General features: G+C 42.5%; 2 protein-coding genes across 2 annotated transcripts in view; one reads left to right on the top strand and one right to left on the bottom strand.

Annotated features, from left to right (window-relative positions):
• The window catches only part of LOC131481044 (zinc finger protein 260-like), a 242,443-nt gene that overhangs the window by 137,715 nt on the left and 86,035 nt on the right, over window positions 1-18,693 (bottom strand).
• LOC131481038 (zinc finger protein 793-like) overlaps window positions 1-18,693 on the top strand; it is a 390,937-nt gene that overhangs the window by 349,568 nt on the left and 22,676 nt on the right. The window contains exon 2 of the mRNA XM_058668242.1: window positions 17,024-17,081. Coding sequence (XP_058524225.1) covers window positions 17,046-17,081 — 36 coding nt within the window. The 5' untranslated portion in view covers window positions 17,024-17,045. The remainder of the gene's footprint in view (window positions 1-17,023; window positions 17,082-18,693) is intronic.

Raw genomic sequence — 18,693 nt, 5'->3', positions numbered from 1 at the left:
GGCACAGTTCTGGCCATTGTGGCCACTTGGAGAGTGAGTCAATGGACAGAAGAGCTTCCTCTCTGTATCTTCTCCTCTCTGTATATCTGACTTTGCAATAAATATAAAATAAATATATTTTTAAAAGATAAATTTAATCATATACAAACGTTGTTCATAGGGTACAAATGGCTAGCTATTATGTTTGTTGTGGGCTTTGAGTGAGATCACTCCAGACACGTCTAGGGTTTATTAAGCAGTCTTTATTAACTGAGCTTGATGATAACAGGGCCTACTAGAAAGAACAAATCACAAATCCATACAACAATCCAGTTAATCAAAACCCCAAGAGGAACAAATGGTCATTACTCTGAAGTCTATCCACTAAACTGAAGATTTATGTCCCAGCTTCCCCAGCAACGTAAGTTATCCTAAGAGACACACAGCAAGTAATCTGGACACACTTACAAAGCTGCACACATTCACTTTTCCCTGGCTCCTCTGCCCACATTCCATCACTGCTAGGCCTTACCTCTCCTGAAACTCTTGATGCTACACAATTAGAAATGCAAAGCATCTTAGAATTAACATCTTTATTGTCCCACCCAAGCACTGAACAGAGGGTAAGGAATACAGACATAAATATTTGAACTCCACAGTCAGACCATAGAACCTCTAATTCTCTCTGTGATTGGAGTTCTGAATCCATTCATTGAGTTGTCGAGGGGAGGGGATCCACAAAGGAACCTCATTTGGGGTAACCTCAGACCTGTTCCTGTGTGTGCTTGCTCATACAGGTCTGGCAGAATCTGTCATCCAAATCCACAAGTGTACACACTGGTGGTTGCAATTGCTGGGTCAGTTCTGTCTCCAGCCTGGTTTCTATTGAAATCATGGGTGTTGCAGCACAGCCCTGTCCTGCCCCGCACACACTCGGCCTTCATGTAAACCAGCAGCAGCTGCAGCCTAGTCAGAGAGACTCACAATCACCCCCACCAGGCCTGCCCCCTGCCCTGGTTCCCATGCTTGCTGGTATGTACAGCAGACTGATTCAGTCTGTCCCCCATGCCATTCAGCTCTTGTATATGTCAGTGGGCACCTAAGGCTAGTTCATCCCAACCAGCCCCACTCTCCACTCCAGTGCCACTATCCAGTAACCACTATCCAGTGCTTGCAGGTGCCACTCTGTCTAGCCATGCCTGCCCCAGTCCTGGTTCTCATGCTCCCCACTGGGAGTGGCAACCCAAGAGGGAAGTGCCCACTGTTTCCCTACTGGACCTTCTCCCACTTTCGGGTCTTGTACTCTCCAGGTGTTTCTGCAATTAAACTTGACAGAATTTGCCAGTTGGTGCTAGGGTTAAGCCCAGCCAACCCACACCCACTCTGGCTTATGCATATACCACTAGGTACAGTCAGTCAAGCCTGGCTTTCCACTGATTCAGCTCACATGAGGCAAACAGGTGTTGTAGCCCTGCCAGGTCTGATCTGCCACCATCCCAGCTCTTAGGCTCACCAGTGGGAGGAGTGGTCCAGCATGGGAGCCCCTCTCAGTCCTCCTACAGGGCTCACCCCTCTCCTCACCACCCTGGGGCTCACATGTGCTGGTTGAGCACTGTGGCCCAGACTGGCATGGCCCACCTCACCTTGGCATTAGTCAGTGGATGTTTTAGTCTGACCAGGCCTGACTCATCCCCAGTTCCAGCTCATACTGCGGGGAATACACACTAGGCCAGCCCTACCAGGTGCCTACTACCAGCCCTAATGTGAACTAGCTGATATTGCAGCCCTAACCAGCATGTCCCACACACAATTCTGGTTCTCAGATCTGACAGCCCGGCTCAACCCTTGACCCAAGCCAAATGCATGCCAGTGGGTATCCTAACCTGGCCTGGTCTGGGTTGCTTTCTGTCTTAGTTTTTGGGCTTACCTGTAGGGACTGTGTTCCTACAGACGTGTTCCCCAAGCTCCTGCATCAGAACCCCTCCCTGGCAGATCTCACGCACACCAGTGGGTCCAGGCCCAGCCCTACTTAGTCTACCTCCTGTCCTAGCAGGAACAGTGGCCTTTCCTGACCAGCACTCACTCATTCTCATTCTTATTGTTGGGTGCTACAGAAAAATAAATGATTCTTATAAAAAATTAGTCCAAGTCATTAAAAAGGACACACCATGTAAATAATCAATTTCAGGAATATGAACAACATCATCCTTCATAAAACATGGAAGCTTTCATTAGATTAGAACAGAATTTTCTGAAATATTTACGAGCAAGATATTTTAAAACAGAAACCAAAAGCCACAAATTGTGGAAACCAAGTCACTGAAATACATGTATTTCATAAGCAGGAAACACAAACACAATGTTTACCACATATAACACTTGAAAGTCTTTCTTTGGATGAAATTTTGACAAGCCTTCTCACTTGGTTTCTTAAGTATTGTTGTGAATATATAATCACAATTTCCTATCTGTGAATTTAAACACAGATAGGAAATGGTAGCATAGTGGCAGATTATCAAAATATATTACTACAATAATTTATTGATTAATATATTGTAGCATAGTGGCAGAATTATCAATATATACTAATGGGCCTTTTACGCAAACCAAACATAAACTGATGAGAGAATCAAGCAAGATTTCCAGGTACGAGTTCAAGATATACAATCAAGTTACTATGTACCTCTAAGAAACAATGTGGAGCAATATGAAAATTTAAAAATATATGGAAAAGGAAATGATTGTCAGAGAAGTGAGATTAAAAGGTTAATTTATACTGAATTTTCAGTTCTGTATATTAAAAGGCGTATTACCTAACGTCAAAAAGCCACTACAATGACATACCGGAATCTATTGTATACTCTGTGATTTGTAATTTGAGACTGTTGTCACACATTTTTGGGATTATAGATTTGAACAGGATGCTAAAGCAGAGAGAAGGAGAGGCCAGGAGGTGGACTGATGTGTGAGGCGACAGCCGCCCCTGCTGTTAGAAGGCTCAAGCTGCAAGAGAGGAGGCCCGTTCCCGCCTGAGGTGAAGCCCCGCCCCTCACTCCCCCTCCCTCCAGAATCCTAGCTGACTGCCCCTTTACCCCTTGTGCTTCTGATTGGCTGCGCATTTTCTGACGTGCTCATGGTCTATGGGACGGTCCAATCACCGCGCGCGGGAAGCCCTGTGGTAGCATGCTGGAGGTTGTTGTTGGGCGCCGCCATCGCCACGTTGCTGGTTGTGCTGGTGGAGAGGCGCAGGTGGCTGAGCCAGTGCTGCCCTCTGAGCTCCCTCCCCGCAGGAGCCTCTGCAGGACCCCCGACTCGTGAGAAGCTGGGAAGGGTGAGTGTGTGAGAGCATCTCCTGAGGCCCCGGGGCGGGCGGGCGGGGGCCAGGAGGGGGCCCTTGGAGTCCGCACTCTGCAACACTGACCTTGAACACTAGGACTCCCAGTTGAACCCATTGTGCAGTGAGGAGGTGGGAGTGTCCGGGGACAATTCAACCTTCATGTTGGGCAGGACTTCCTTTTTATTGTTTAAAGGTCTTGACTTGGGGCCCGGCACCGTGGCCTGGCGGCTAAGGTCCTCGCCTTGAACGCCCCGGGATCCCATATAGGCGCCGGTTCTAATCCCGGCAGCTCCATTTCCCATCCAGCTCCCTGCTTGTGCCCTGAGAAAGCAGTGGAGGACGGCCCAAAACTTTGGGACCCTGCACCTGCGTGGGAGACCCGGAGGAGGTTCCAGGTTTCCGGCATCGGATTGGCGCGCACCGGCCCGTTTCGGCTCAGTTGGGGAGTGAATCATCGGATGGAAGATCTTCCTTTCTGTCTCTCCTCTGTGTATATCCGGCTTTCCAATAATAATACTAAAAAAAAATCTTAAAAAAAAAAAGGTCTTGACTTGAGCCACAGCATCTGAAGCCCCCAGCTCAGTCCTCAGTGAAGCTCCTCCTAAGGGTCTGGGGCAGTTTTCTTGTTGCTGACACCAGAGCAGCACAGACTCCAGCAGTTAGAACAAACAGCCTTCTTTTCCTGCGAGTTTTGCTGCAAGGTTGAGGGGCAGCATGTGGCGCTGTGCTTGGCAGAGGCCTGGGGTGGCACAACGACCTTGTAGACAAGCCAAGGGAGTGCACGGGGACTCACGCAAAGGGGCTTCTCTAGAAGAACCTGAGGAAGGAGCTGTTAAGGCAGCACTACTGATTTATCCTGATGACTTCTGCTATGTTGTCACCCATTCCCTTAAGTCTCATGATTGGGATTAAATGTTCCATGAGTTGTAGAGGGAATAAGTCAGGCTCAGCAAAGAGCATTAGGCAGCGAGCAAATCTCTGAATGTCCAGAACTCTTGCCTCAATGCCAAGCGCTGCTCTGTGTCCTGAAAAATCACAACACTATGCACTATTTGCTGCAAGATACAATTCAGTAAATTGTCTTTTTTTTTTTCTATCTCATGAAATAATCATTAGCTCTTTAGAAGCACTGTTTGCTGTGAACAGTAGCCATTGGAGAAAAGCAGTGAATGGCCACCTGACACAGCACAGGAAGTCCTCACTGCCCTGTGTGGGTGTGTGTGACAGTGGTTAAGATGACATTGGGACTCCTGTGTCTCCCTCAGAATGCCTGGGTTTCAGTTCCGTGCAAATGCAGTGTGCAGCTACTGCCCAGGCTGGGAGGCAGCAGACAGTGGCTTGGGGACCAGTGTGCAAAACCTGACATATTTATTTTCAACTTGTGATCCTCTATTGAAACTTTTACATGGTCCTCACTACCTCTTTTTGTTTTTCTGAGTTTCAAAATACTCTGTAACAAAAAGCATGACTAAATTATCCTCTGGTTCACTCATTTCCCCTGGAGGAGAGCAGTAGATTGGGGGTTTCCATTCAGAGTGGCAGCTGATGCCCTTAAACTTGAGGGCATCTGTTGTTTTCCATTTCTATTTAATATAGCTAAGCCCCTCGGAGCTTTGCTAATTCAGAACTCCATTCCTTGGTGACATATTAATGTCATCTAGAGAAATGATTGATGCACTCTGAGTTCTCTCAGCCTTGGCTACCTAGGGAGTAAAACCTTGGCAAAGGCCCAGGTAAATCCTAGGGTAGTGAGCTTGGGATACACAGCAGTTTCGTTTTGCATCCACAAGTTGCTTTAGTCCGAGGATAATTTGTACCTAGAAAGAATTTTTGTGAAGGTGAAGTGTTGGTGGCCTAGAAAACTTAACAGTTTGTGAGTGTATTTGTGACTGGTTTCATAAGTTATTTCAGTGAATATTTGCAGTGGTTCAATTCTGGTGGCAGAAAGGGTAAAAAAAATGTGAATATATCTGACTGGTTTAATAAATGTTAATATTATTTGTGTTCAATATCTGGGAGAAGGGTCTGTTTTAAATTTAATTTTATTTTTACTGGAAAGCAGATATACAGAGAGGAGCAGAGACAGAGAGGAAGACCTTCTGTTCATTGATTCAATCCCCAAGTGACTGCAAAGGCCTGAGCTGCGCTGATCCAAGCCAGGAACCCAGATTCTGGTTCTTAGTCTCCCATGTGGGTGCAGGGTCCCAGCGCTTTGGTCTGTTGTGAGCTGCTTTCTCAGGCCACGGGCAGGGAGTTGAATGGGAAGCCGGGTCACCAGTATTAGTACTGGCATCTACATGATATCCTGACCGCTGCAAGGAGTGGATTTTAGCAGCTAGGATATTGCTCTGGGCCGTCTACATAACTTCTTAAAGGGGACAGAAGACCTGAAAAAGCAGACACCTGCTATCCACTAACATTAACCTGCACCTGTATATAGAGATTGAGCCTTGACCCTGAGGCCTCTGCTAATTGCAGATGATGAAATAATTGAATTGTGTTGTGATTAGTTGTTGGTAGTAAATTGTTATTGAGCAAAAATAGCACAAATGATGTTATAAAACCAGTCTCAGTGAACGCAACCTTAAGTTGTAGTTAAATGTTCTGCATCAGAGAGCTAAAATGCTGGAGGAGACACTGCAGGCTGTGAGGAGTTCCTGGACCCACACTGCCATATTTTTGGCTGCTTAGGATTCCCCCAGTTAGTGCAGTGAGCCCCCCTGGGCACTGTGTCCTCAGTGAGAGTGATCCCCAAGGCCTGGGAACATGGGGAAGCTGCCGAGTGTGGGTCTGCCTGTGAAGTGTAAGCAGGCTGCTTCCCAGAGCTCATTCTCGGTCATGTTCTGGTGCTTGGATTTCCAGTTTGCTCACTTAGGCAGGAATGCTGTGCCCTGATTGGGATGTTACATCTTTGCTCTCTTGCATGGAACCTGAGTTTATGCAATGATCTCACAGAAAGAAAAGTAAATTCTTGACAACTTTATTTCTGTAATTTTTCAGTGAGACTGTAAACAATATCAGCTGCGTACCTATCGAGAAAATGCCTTTGTCAATTCATGTCTCAGTCTCTCTGATCTTCCATCCCCAGAGGTGACTAAATCCTAGTACTGTCTGACAATTGATGTTTGTGATTCCATAAACTGAAGTTTTTTTTAAGTGTTATGGTATGGTAAATAAATCTTCAAAATATGTCTTTGTTTATTTTAAGAAAATTTTGTGTGTTTTATTTGTGTATGTTCAAATGAGAATTCAAGTAAGAGACAGGGCCCAGCAAGGTGGCCTAGCAGCTGATGTCCTTGCATAGAGCACTGCGTGATCCCATATGGGTGCAGATTCTAATCCCTGTGGCCCCGCCTCCCATCCAGCTCCCTTCCTGTGGCCTGAGAAAGCAGTTGAGGATGGCCCAAAACCTTGGGACCCTGCATCCCTGTGGGAGACCCGGAAGAGCTCCTGGCTTCAGATTGGCACAGCTGAACAGTGACTGCACAGCCATTGCAGTCACCTGTGGAGTAAATTAGTGGACAGACTATATTTCTGTCTTTTCTCTTCTGTCTCTCTCTCTATGTATATATATGTGACTTTGTGATAAAAATTAATAAATCTTTAAAGAAAAATAGGAGGCTGTGATCATCTTCCCACTGGTTCACTATGCAGGTGGCTAAAATAGCTAGTGCTGCACCAAGCTGAGTCCAGGGGCCTGCAGCTTCCTCCAGGGCTTGCATGTGGGTGATCAGGGCCCAGGCACTGGATGATCTTCCACTGATTTTCCCAGGAGGTGAACAGAGAGCTGGGCTGGAAGTGGAACAGCTGATTCCATATGGGATGCTGGTGTTGCAGTTGGCAGCTTTATATGTTATACCCCAATGCTGGCCTTTGCTTTAGTTTTTGATGTGATGACAGTACTTGTCTTGGTTTTTATTTCTCATATGCTAATTCATTGCAAATGTTTTGCATATAACACAATATTATGTTACAGACTGTGCATAAATTCTGAAGTGTATGAAGTATTTGTAGAGTGGAAGGATTACAGTCCAACATTTCCTCCATGAGCACTTATTTTGAGTTTCTCTAGGATTTGGATTGACTTTATTTTCTTCATGTAGTGTTAACTGAGATCTCTGACCACATTGCTCAGTAGCTGTTCCCACTGGCTGGGCACTGATACTGAAGCATTAACTTGTCCTGATTACTGCCAGTCGGTGTGCACCTTCCCTTGCTGTTCTATGAGAATTTCCTTTAAAGAATGTGCTGCTCTATTTAGAATCACTGGGAAGAAGCATGTGGTCCTGAAAACTGTGTGTGAAACAGTGCACCAAACATCCATGCCAATTCTTGTTTTTAAATTATTTCTTTTTGTCTTCTGATTTTAAAAAATCTTATTAGTACATTTCATTTATAAAATTTATGGAGAGTGATCTACCATCTGCTGGTTAACTCCTTAAATTCCTGCAAGATTGTGACAAAGTTGAGGCAAAAACAGGAACCAGGAACTAAATCTGTGTCCATTTTAGCAGGTGAAAAGCCTCGCATACTTGAGAAATTTCTTGCTTGCATCCAGAGAGTGAGATTGCAGCAAGATGGAATTTGTTGTGGAGCCATAACACAAACACAGGAAGTCCAGTGTAGGGTGAGCGTCTCTTAAGCAGTTTCTCATCCACTCTATTAGATGTCCACATCTCCTCATTTTAACTGAATATTTTAGATGGTGCATATTCTGTCCTCTATGAAGATATCAAGGATGTATCTCCTGAATTTGTGGGTGTTTCCATAGAGTCGGTAAAGTATATTTACAAATAATCTAAACCCAATTGTAAATAACACTGTCTCATTTCTGTAGAATTTCAGGTATACTCCCAATTTCTTGAGAAGTTCAGGAATGGTCTCAACTGTTTTCTCCTATGCTGTGTGTAATTTTTGTCATTCTTTTTACTTAATATCAAGAGCAACAATCTTGTTCATTTTTAGTAGTATCCTTTTGAATAAAGATGTATATGTTAAAAGGCATCAGAATGGAGAAAGTGAATGTTTGTACCGTCATTTGGTGTCAAACACTTTCAGCAACCCAACATTCAAAAATCATGTTGTACTTTTTGATTAATTTTTCTATTATTTGTTGAAAAGCATGTGAGGGGCATCATTTGTAGTGTGATGTTCACGTTCTGATGTGGTTCCCTGCTAGTGTGCTTGGGAGATAGCAGAAAATGTGTCAGTTCCTTGGACACCTGCATCCCTGCGGAGGATCAGAATGGAGTTGAGGCTCCTGGTTTTGACCTGGACCTTGCTGCCTCTTGTGGCCACATGGGGAGTAAACAAATGGAGCTAAGATCTGTCTGTCTGTCTTTGGCTCTTGCTGTGTAATTTTCACATTTAAGCAAATAAATAAATTGTTTTAAATAATCAAAATGTGGGAGTAAGGAAAATCCCAGGGACTATGGAAATTTATCATAAAATGATAATAATGAAAGATGAAAAAATTTAATTAAGATTATATAAAATCCTGGGAAAAGAAAAGAACCTAGCATGATAGCCTAGTTGCTACAGTCCCAATCTTGCATGTGTCAGGACACAAGTTCTTGTCCCGGCTGCTCCAATTACTATCCAGCTCTCTGCTTGTGACCTGGGAAAGAGTAGAAGACAGCCCAAAGTCTTGAGACCCTGCATGTGCATGAGAGACCCAGAAGAAGCTCTTGGATCCTGGCTTCAGGTCAGCTCAACTCTAGCTGTTGTGGCCATGTGGGCAGTGAACCAGTGGATGGGAAGTCTTTCTCTCTTGTCTCCTCTCTGTAAATCTGAATTTCCAGTGAAAATGAATAAATACTGTACAAAACAAAAATAGAATAAAGAATTTAAAAAGCACTAAATGTGTTTTATACTGTGTAGATCCGGACAGTTTAAATTTTTTAGATATTGTTACTGTGAAGGGATGATTCTGATTTCTTTTTTTTTTTTTTTAAAGATTTATTTATTTTATTACAAAGTCAGATATACAGAGAGGAGGAAAGACAGAGGAAGGAAGATCCTCCATCCGATGATTCACTCCCCAAGTGAGCCACAACGGCTGGTGTGTGCCGATCTGAAACTGGGAACCAGGAATTTTCTGGGTCTCCCATGTGGGTGCAGGGTCCCAAAGCTTTGAGTCGTCCTCGACTGCTTTCCCAGGCCACAAGCAGGGAGCTGGATGGGAAGTGGAACTGTCTGGATTAGAACTGATGCCCATATGGGATCCCGGGGCTTTCAAGGCGAGGACTTTAGCCACTAGGCCACATCGCTGTGCCCGGATGAATCTGATTTCTAAAACTTCTACATAATTTTGATCACGAAGTACTTCAATACTATTGCAAGGTACAGTGCAGTGTTTGTGTACATATACAGGCTAAGCTGAGTAAACCAGGTGCCCAGGCTTTCCATGTATCTTTGCTTTTACGGAAACAGGGTGCTCCATCTAGTTTTCTGCATAAGCTTATCCTGTTGTGAACTGTAGTCACCACACACTGGGACGGGACACTGGATCCTGTTCCTTCTGTCTCACTTTCTTTGCTACTTGTTCTACCTCCTTCCTTTCCCCAGGCCTCACTCTTCTCAGTCTGTAATAAGCACCACTCAAAGTGCAGCTGGGAGTTTTTGACTTATATATATATACAACATGCTAGATCTGTTTGTACATTTTCCTGATTTTATTCTATCCAGTTTCATTTCTTTTACAGTGAATAACAATATTTTATTTTTAGTGGCTGAATACAGTCTTGGTGTCCATTAGGTTTCATTATCAACAAAATCAGGGAAAAAGTATTCAAAAGCAAATAAAGCTGAGTCTCTTGATTCCAATTTCGGTGCATTTTATTTCCTTCTGTTATTTACTTTCTTTGGGAAAATATTAAACAACAGTGAAAAGTTGACATCCTTATTTGATTGCGGATCTTGTAAGAAATATACCAGTATACCTCAGTTGATGTATATTTGAATATTTGTAGGTTTGCTCAACTTGTCTGCGTACATTATTGTAAAATAAATGTAGCATTTTACAGAATGTTTTCAGAAAGATGGTTTTAATAATGTTATCCTTCATCCTGCTTGTGTGAAGCATTTGGTGTGTTGATTTGCATTTGTGGCCCTATTTTCTACATCCTCAGGCTACATACGCTTTGATTATCATGTGTGCATTGAATGGTGCTGTTGAATTCACTTTATGTGTAATATGTGAGGAAATTTTACTGGTTTATGATATTTTTGAAGTTTTTTTTATATCTTTTTAATATTGCTCTCATTTTATGATACTGCAGCATATTCCCTTATGCCCTCCCCAAACCCCTCCCCCCCACCTAGTTCCTCTTACTAACATTTAGTTCTTCATACTCAGTCATATGTCCAACATTGCGGGCATGGACAATTGCAGAGAGTCCAGAATCCTATTGTCAAGATATAGTAAACAATTTTGTTGTAAGTCCATCTTTGTCTGGAAATAGAGATGCATCCATTCTGTTCTCGCACTGCCCATCTGAGATCTGCTGCCCTGTCTCTGCTCCTGGTCAAATCAATCGGACCAGCAGGATGGACAGGTCTTTGTCTGGGTTCACCTCCTGAGCTCCCAATGAAAGGCCCTCCCCACCTGGTTGCTGGTGGATTTCCGGCTGCTGGTGGAGTTCAGATCGCCATGCTGCTGGAGTATCAGTCACTGCAACATCACACCATTTTGTCCGCTGCTGTCCTGTGTCTGTCAGTCTCCAGGTACCCCTCTGCTGTTGTTCTGTCCTTTCCTATTTCCTGAAATATGTCCTCTCTGCTTCACCCTGATTAAATGATTTTCCGTCCGTTTAAATATGTCCTCAAAGAATTCTGCCATCTTGATTATCTTGGTTTATGATTTTTTAAAACTAGACTTCTAGGGTATGAAGTTATTTTATAAAGAACATTAAGAAATAAATACACCGAAGTCTAATCACACTACAATGGAGATTGCATTTTGACTGAGCAATTACATTGTGTTTGTCAATTTGAAACACAGTCATATGTAACTTAAGTCACCCACTGTTGATTCAGTCTAGTTTTGGAATCTAAATATTGTTAGGCCCAGGATAAATTTGGAACTGTTTTTTTTCCTTTCAATGGTTTACAATAATTCTAGAAAATTTGGTGTTAATTTGGTAGAATTTAGTAATGGAAACACCTGCTGTTGACCTTTGGCTGAAGACATTTTATTTCTGATTCATTGTTACTTACTGTTAATTTTGTCAGGTTTTTAGTGTCTTTCTGATTCACTTTGGTAGGCTAATACTAAGTATCCAGAAATGATGAACAACTTATTTGGTTATAATTGCTGTTGGTAATCTCTAGTGATCCATTGTGTTTCTTTTTTTCTTTCCAGTAAAAATCAATTTTGTCAATAGGAAAGGCAGAGTTACAGAGAAAAAGAGAGAGTTAGAATGCAAGACCTCCATCGGTTTTATCCCTCTCCAAGTGACTGCAATGGCTAAAGCAGGACCAGGTTGAAACCAGGAGTCAGTGAATTCTTCCAGTTCCCCCACATCAGCACAGGACTCAAGCCCATGGGACATCCTCTGAATTCCAACATGCATTAGCAGGGACCTGGATCAGAAATGAAGCAACCAGGACTTGGAGTGGCATCCACATGGGATTGTGGCAGAACCCACCTGGTCCAAATAGCTCTGATCACTATACTTCTGTGAAAGCAGTTTTAATGTGTTCCTTTTCCACTTTTATATACATAAATCTGTCTTTTATCTTTCTTTTTTAGATTTTTTTTATTTTAAAGATTTATTTTTATTGTAAAGTCATATATATATATATATATATATACATATATATATATATATATATATTAGGAGAGACAGAGAAATAACTTCTTTCTGCTCATTTACTCCTCAGGTGGCTGCAACGGCCTGAGCTGTGTCGATCTGAAACCTTGAGCCTGGAGCACTTCTGGGTCCCCCCCACAGGTCCAGGATCCTAAGGTTTTAGCCATCCTCAACTGCTTTCTTAGGCCACAAGCAGGGAGCTGGATGGGAAGTGGGGCTTCTGGGATTACAACCTGTGTCTATATTGGATCCTGGTGCCTTCAAGGCGAGGTCTTTATCCACTAGACCACTGCACAGGGCCCTAGATTTTAATTTTTAAATTTTTTTTTAAGATTTTATTGTTTTTGGAAAGCCGGATATAGAGAGGAGGAGAGACAGAGAGGAAGATCTTCCATTCGATGTTTCACTCCCCAAGTGAGCCGCAACGGGCTGGTACATGCCAATCCGATGCCAGGACCAGGAACCTCTTCCAGGTCTCCCATGCGGGTGCAGTGTCCCAAAGCTTTGGGCTGTCCTCGACTGCTTTTCCAGGCCACAAGCAGGGAGCTGGATGGGAAGTGGAGCTGCTGGGACTAGAACCGGCGCCCATATGGGGACCCGGGGCTTTCAAGGTGAGGACTTTAGCTGCTAGGCCACACTGCCCAGCCCTAGATTTTATTCTTATTGCAAATAAGATATACAACGTCGTGGAAAGACAGAGAAGAATGTTTCTCATCCATTGATTCTCTCCCCAAGTGGCCACAGCAGCATGAGCAGCACTGATCCATAACCACGAGCCAGGAGCTTCTTCTGGGTCTCCCACACAGGTCCATGGTTGTAAGGTTTTGGGCCATCCTTGACTGTTTTCCCAAGCCACAGCAGGGAGCTGGATGAGAAACGGGGCTGCCCGGTTTAGAACCGGCGCCCATATGTATCTTGGCATTTGCAAGGTGAGGACTTTAGCCCCTAGTCTACCCTGCAGGGCCTTAAATTTTCTTAATCTAGCTAAAGGTTTATTAATTTTGTCTTTAAAAAATTCAGTGTTTCCATTGTCTTCAGTATTGCTTAATATAGTTAATTCATTTCATTTCTTCACCAATCATTATTTTGAATTTCCTGTAACTACTCCTAGGTTGTTTTGTTTTGTTTTGTTTTCTTGTTCTTTAAATTTTTCTGGGACTTTGAAATCAGTAATTAAGTTGCTTATTTGACTTTGTTGTTGCTGTTGTTATTTTAAGTGTTAGGTATCTAAAGTCAAAACCTTTGGTTTCTATATTGCTCTGATGGTGGGTTCTTTCTCATTGGCAATAAGAAGTATAGTGGAAAATAGGAGTGTACCGTGGTTGCCATAAAAATACACTATAGAATGTCTGTCTTGAATCACAGTAATGCATTTCTTGAGTTTCTAATGATTGAAAGCTTAAGAAAAGGTGGTATTAGATTTGGTTTCTGCTGAGGTCCCTCCCTGGCCAACTCACAGCCTCCACCTTCCTGTACCCTCACGTGATGTTTCCTGTGTCCATGTGCATCCTTTTCTAAAGGAACCTAAGGCATTTTGAAACATTCTCAGTTACCATAGTTTCTGGCAGTTCCCTTCTTTAAAAAACGTATTTGAAGAAAATTCCAAGATTTGGTCAAGGCAGGGAGACTTAGTGTTATTTGATGCTAGAACTGGTTCCTCCCTGATCTGCATGCCAGGCAATTGCAACTGAGAACACAGCCCTCCACCTCCTGCTGACTGCCAGCAGATGACATCTCTGCTTTTTCTGTGCTCAGTTGCCTGTTGCCAGAACCCTGCTCTCCTGAGTCATGCTGAGAGGTATGGGCCCAGGGCCTGCCAGTTTGATGAGGCTCTTGATTGATCTTGAGGGTGAATCTCTAGAGAAGCAGCACATTTGCAGTGACTTTGGACTGGAAGTATTAAAGGTATTACGGAGAAGTCCAGAGAGGACTGGTTTTCTTTTCTTTTTTCTTTTCTTTTCTTCAAAATAAACATTCTTTTAAAATGTATTTTTATTTGAAAGGCAGCATTACAGAAAAAGAAACAGAAAGAAGAAGTGACAGAGAGGGATCTTCCATCTGGTGGTTCCCTCCCTAACTGTCCTCACTAGCTGAAGGTGTGCTGGTGCTAGTTAAGAGCTTGGAGTTTATCCTAGCCTTCCACACAAGCACAGGTGCTCAAAGACTTGGACCATCCTTACTTCTTTCCTAGCCATTAGCAGTGAGCTGGATTGCAAGCACAACGGCCCAAGATGAAGCAGCATCCATATGGGATGACAGCACAGATGGTGGATGCTTAGCCACAGGATGCTGCTGCCATCTTGTTGTGTGTTTTTGTTTTAGAGGCCAGGACAGACAGCATGTAAAGATTACTGTCAGAAGCTGGTTTCCTACCCAAATTGTTGTACCATATTAGATTAAGTTAAAACTGGGAACTAATGAGACAAGTATGGCAGTACAGCATGTTTATTAAGTGACATGTATACCCATGGTATCCTTCAAGATTGCTAGCATAGGATTTGGCTACTTCTAATTAGCAACTTCCTGGATAGACAGCAAAAATGTCCCACCAAACTGGGTTTCTAGCTATCCCTATGGGAGCATGGATGCAATTCCTCATTTCTACCTTAGGCTTGAGTCATCTGTATACCTGACTTTTTCCAAATAATAATAAAAATATAATAATAAAAATCCTTTCTAATTTTGGCTTGACTCAGCTTGGCGCTTGTAAGTGTAGGTAGCATGAACCACCAGATGTAAGCTCTGCTTGCATTTCAAATAAATAAATATTTGTTACTAGCTGGAAGCTATGTGTTAAATCTAAGTATTCAACATAACTGAAATGTCTGCTTGAACTTCATATTTCAGTGATGTCCCAGGGTGGATTTGTGCAGGCAGGTAGAATGGAATTAGGCATGGTGCTTGCATTCAAACCAGGCACTCTGGGTTGTATTGCTCCCAAGCAGAAACTTTACTACTGTGATCAACTCTAATAGTTTTTACAAGGTATAAATAGGTAAAAATTGATGGTGGTGCTTTAGCTATATATTGGCAGTGAAAAACTGGGGAAATGGAGACTCTATGAAGGACCGTGTCAACCAGTGGGTTCTGCAGCAATTTCTTCGTGCTTGGAGTGGTGGGATTAGCTGCAATTCATAACTGTTCAACTATCAAAAACACTTGAGCAACACCTCGGAGCATACTACACATAAGGGACCTGGGATGGGTGGGAGACTGGGTGGGGCTTCACCCTTACAATCCCCCTTTACCTCAGATACATGAAGGAAACAATGTGGAAATAACAGTCTTACCCACTTTCCTGTAGCCCTTGAACCTTTTTACCCTAATTAACTATGTAAAGATTGTCAAAAATATAACTTAAAAAATGGAGAAAAAAAGAAAGGCTTTGCAGAAAAAAAATTGATGATGGTGATGGTCATAATTGAAAAACAATGAATTTAATTTGTAAATTTTGTGTTGAGTTCTTAGGTGATTTTTAGCACTGTAAATGGAGAAAATAAATCATTTTAAAAATTTCAGGTGCATTTTACTAGGTCAAACTTCAATCTGCATTAAATGTGATTTTCCTCTATAGGGTATTCTGCATTTGAATATAAATGTAAGCATAAGGCATACCACACATCAGTGACATGAGTTACAGTGATTATTTCAGGTCCAGAGTTTTTGGGGAAAGGGAACATTAATGTGCTTGTCTTTGAAGAAAAGTTTATAAGATGAAGTAATAATATAAAAAAAAAAAAAAAACTACAATCAATGCCCAGCTTGCTTGCCTAGAGGCTAAAGTCTTCACATTGAACACGCCATAATCCCATATGCATCAGTACTAATCCCAGCAGCCCCACTTCCCATCCAGCTCCCTGCTTGTGGCCTGAGAAAGCAGTCGAGTACAGCCCCAAGCATTGGGACACTGCACTCGTGTGGGAGATCAGGAAGAATTTCCTGGCTCCTGGATTTGTATCAGTGCATATCAGCCATTGCGGTCACTTTGAGATTTAATCATCGGGTGGAAGATATTAAAAAACATATATATGATCAGACACCTAAGGTACGTGAGAACATTTTTACTAGTAATGAGTCAAAGAGGCTACTCTTTGGTGCTTGCATTGTGGTGTAGCGTGCTAGATCACTGCTGGTCATATGGCATAGAATATTGCAGTGCCCGGGAACAAAAAAATCCCAGAGCCCATGGAATTGTATCATAAAACTAAAAATAAAATGGAGAAGAAAAAAAAGGAGGTTGAATGCCCAAATATGTATAAAAATGTCTGTTGTAGCAGTGTCTTTGTGAAGTTCTTTTAATTGAATTTGAAATGTAATTTTTTATTACTCACCAAGATATACCCTCAAATCAACTTAAAATATGTTGTTCTAGATACAGTATGTTTCTTTGCAATCATTTTCATAAATACTATGTATATTTGAAAGGTAAATTGCAGAGAGAAGAGAGATGTTCCATCAGCTGTTTGATTCACTCCCAAGATGTCAGGGTTCTGCCATGCTTGATCTAGCAACAGGAATCTATGTAGGTTTCCCAGAGGGTTCTTGGAGCCCACCCACTGTGTTCCAGGCATAATAGCAAGGTGAGGAACTTAGTCACTAGGCTGCAGTGCCAGTCCCAGTAACATTAGTTTTAAATAAATAGTAATTGTTTGCATTGACCTAATGATTACTTGACTTTAATCACTGCCAATTATTGGAATTATTGATTCTATTTCCAGGATGCCTTCTTGCCACTTGTAATTCACTATTCTTGTCCAGGGAAGCTGACGGCTTTTATTTTCCAGCCACTGTGTCTGCCTCCAAGTTGATGTTGCTTAGCACAGCAGGAACCACTGAAGAGGCTAGGAACCATCAACACCAATGCATAACTCCCTGTCTCCACCTTCTCTTGCAGGTGTAGCCCTGCAGCCTGCTACATGCTTCCCAGGCTGGAGAACACCAACACACCTTCAGTAAGTTGTATGTTTACTTCTCAGCTTGCTTTACATTGTATTTGAGGAGTATGATGATAGTTTTTAAGCAAAAATGAAACAAAATGTGAGAGAAAGAAGGTAAAATTTTGATAACTAAACATTGGAACTATCAAAGCTGATTGAAACTTCCTCTCCAGGTTTTCTGTTGTGTATATATATAAAGATTTGTTTATTTTTTAAAGATTTATTTTTATTGCAAAGTCAGATATTCAGAGAGTAAGAGAGACAGAGAGGAAGATCTTCCATCCAATGATTCACTCCCTAAGCGACTGAAATGTCCTGTACTTGCCAAAATAAAGTCAGGAGCCCAAAAACTCTTCTGGGTCTCCCACATGGGTGCAGGTCCCAAGGCTTTGACTCATCCTCGACTGCTTTCCCAGGCCACAAGCAGGGAGCTGGATGTGAAGTGGATCTGCCGGGATCAGAACTGGTTCCCATACAGAATCCTGACATGTTCAAGGTGGGAACATTAGCCACTAGACTACTGCAAGTTGCCCTGTCTGAGATATATTGACAATAATCTGACAGCGGTATTAAAATGAATAAAACAGTGTAAGGGTGTGTCAGTGTGGTGGGGTGAATGCATGCAATTACAGTGCACCTCATTCTAGTCCTGGCCACTTCACCCTTTCAACCCAGCCTCCTACTGATGCCTCTGAGAAGCATCTGGTGTTGGTATAAGTCCTTGCATATGTCCCACTCACATGTGAGATACAAGAGGGAGACCTGGAGTCAGTCTGACACAGCCACAGCTAGTAAATCCATTCAGAAAAAAAAAATTGTACAAAATATCTGTTTTTCTGTCATTCATCCTGTCAAATAAATAGTGACATTGTAAAAGCAGTGTAAATATCTTTCCATCTAGGTTCAAGGTTAGTTTTCCAGCAGTGGTATTTACATTATACAAAATACTAGATAACATCATTGCATATCAGGTATGGGATGAGTAGAAGGTTCAGTGGGAAAAGCAACCTGACATTTGATTACCAGATTTACTTAAGCCATCCTTGTGGCATGTTTTGAGATAACATGTTACACTGCTGCATGCAGTGCCAGCATTCCATATAAGGACCAGTTAAGTCCCTGATGTTCACTTTCTGATCTACTTCCCTGCTAATGTGCTTGGGAGATAGCAGAAAATGTCCCAGTTCCTTTTCTGCCTGCACCCCTGTGGAGGATCAGAATGGAGTTCCGGCTCCTGGTTTTGTCCTGGACCTTGCTGCCTCTTGTGGCCACATGGGGAGTAAACCAGTGGCGGGAAGATCTTTCTGTCTGGCTGGCTTTGACTGCTGCTTTGTAATTCTCACTTTTAAGAAAGTAAATTGTTTTGTGTTTTTTTTTTTTTAGGAATTAAAAAACCACTGTACTTAATACTTTGTCAATTGAGGACTGTTTAATTTCTTTTTAAAATTATTTTTATTTTTGGTGATTTTTTTACATTGTTGTATAGACTGGTTGGTCAAGGGTACAGGGAGTTAGGTGAGATCACCATTTCCACCTTTCCTTTTTTGTTTTTCCTCCCTGTGTCTGGGGGAAAGGAGGAGATAAAGGGAGAAGCCAACACCCAGTCTCCCAACCATCCCATGATCCC

Source organism: Ochotona princeps, chromosome 8, assembly GCF_030435755.1.
Source record: "Ochotona princeps isolate mOchPri1 chromosome 8, mOchPri1.hap1, whole genome shotgun sequence".
Classification (NCBI taxonomy): Eukaryota; Metazoa; Chordata; class Mammalia; order Lagomorpha; family Ochotonidae; genus Ochotona; species Ochotona princeps.
Note: the sequence above shows the minus strand (reverse complement) of the source record. Positions and strands in the feature narration are given on the sequence as shown.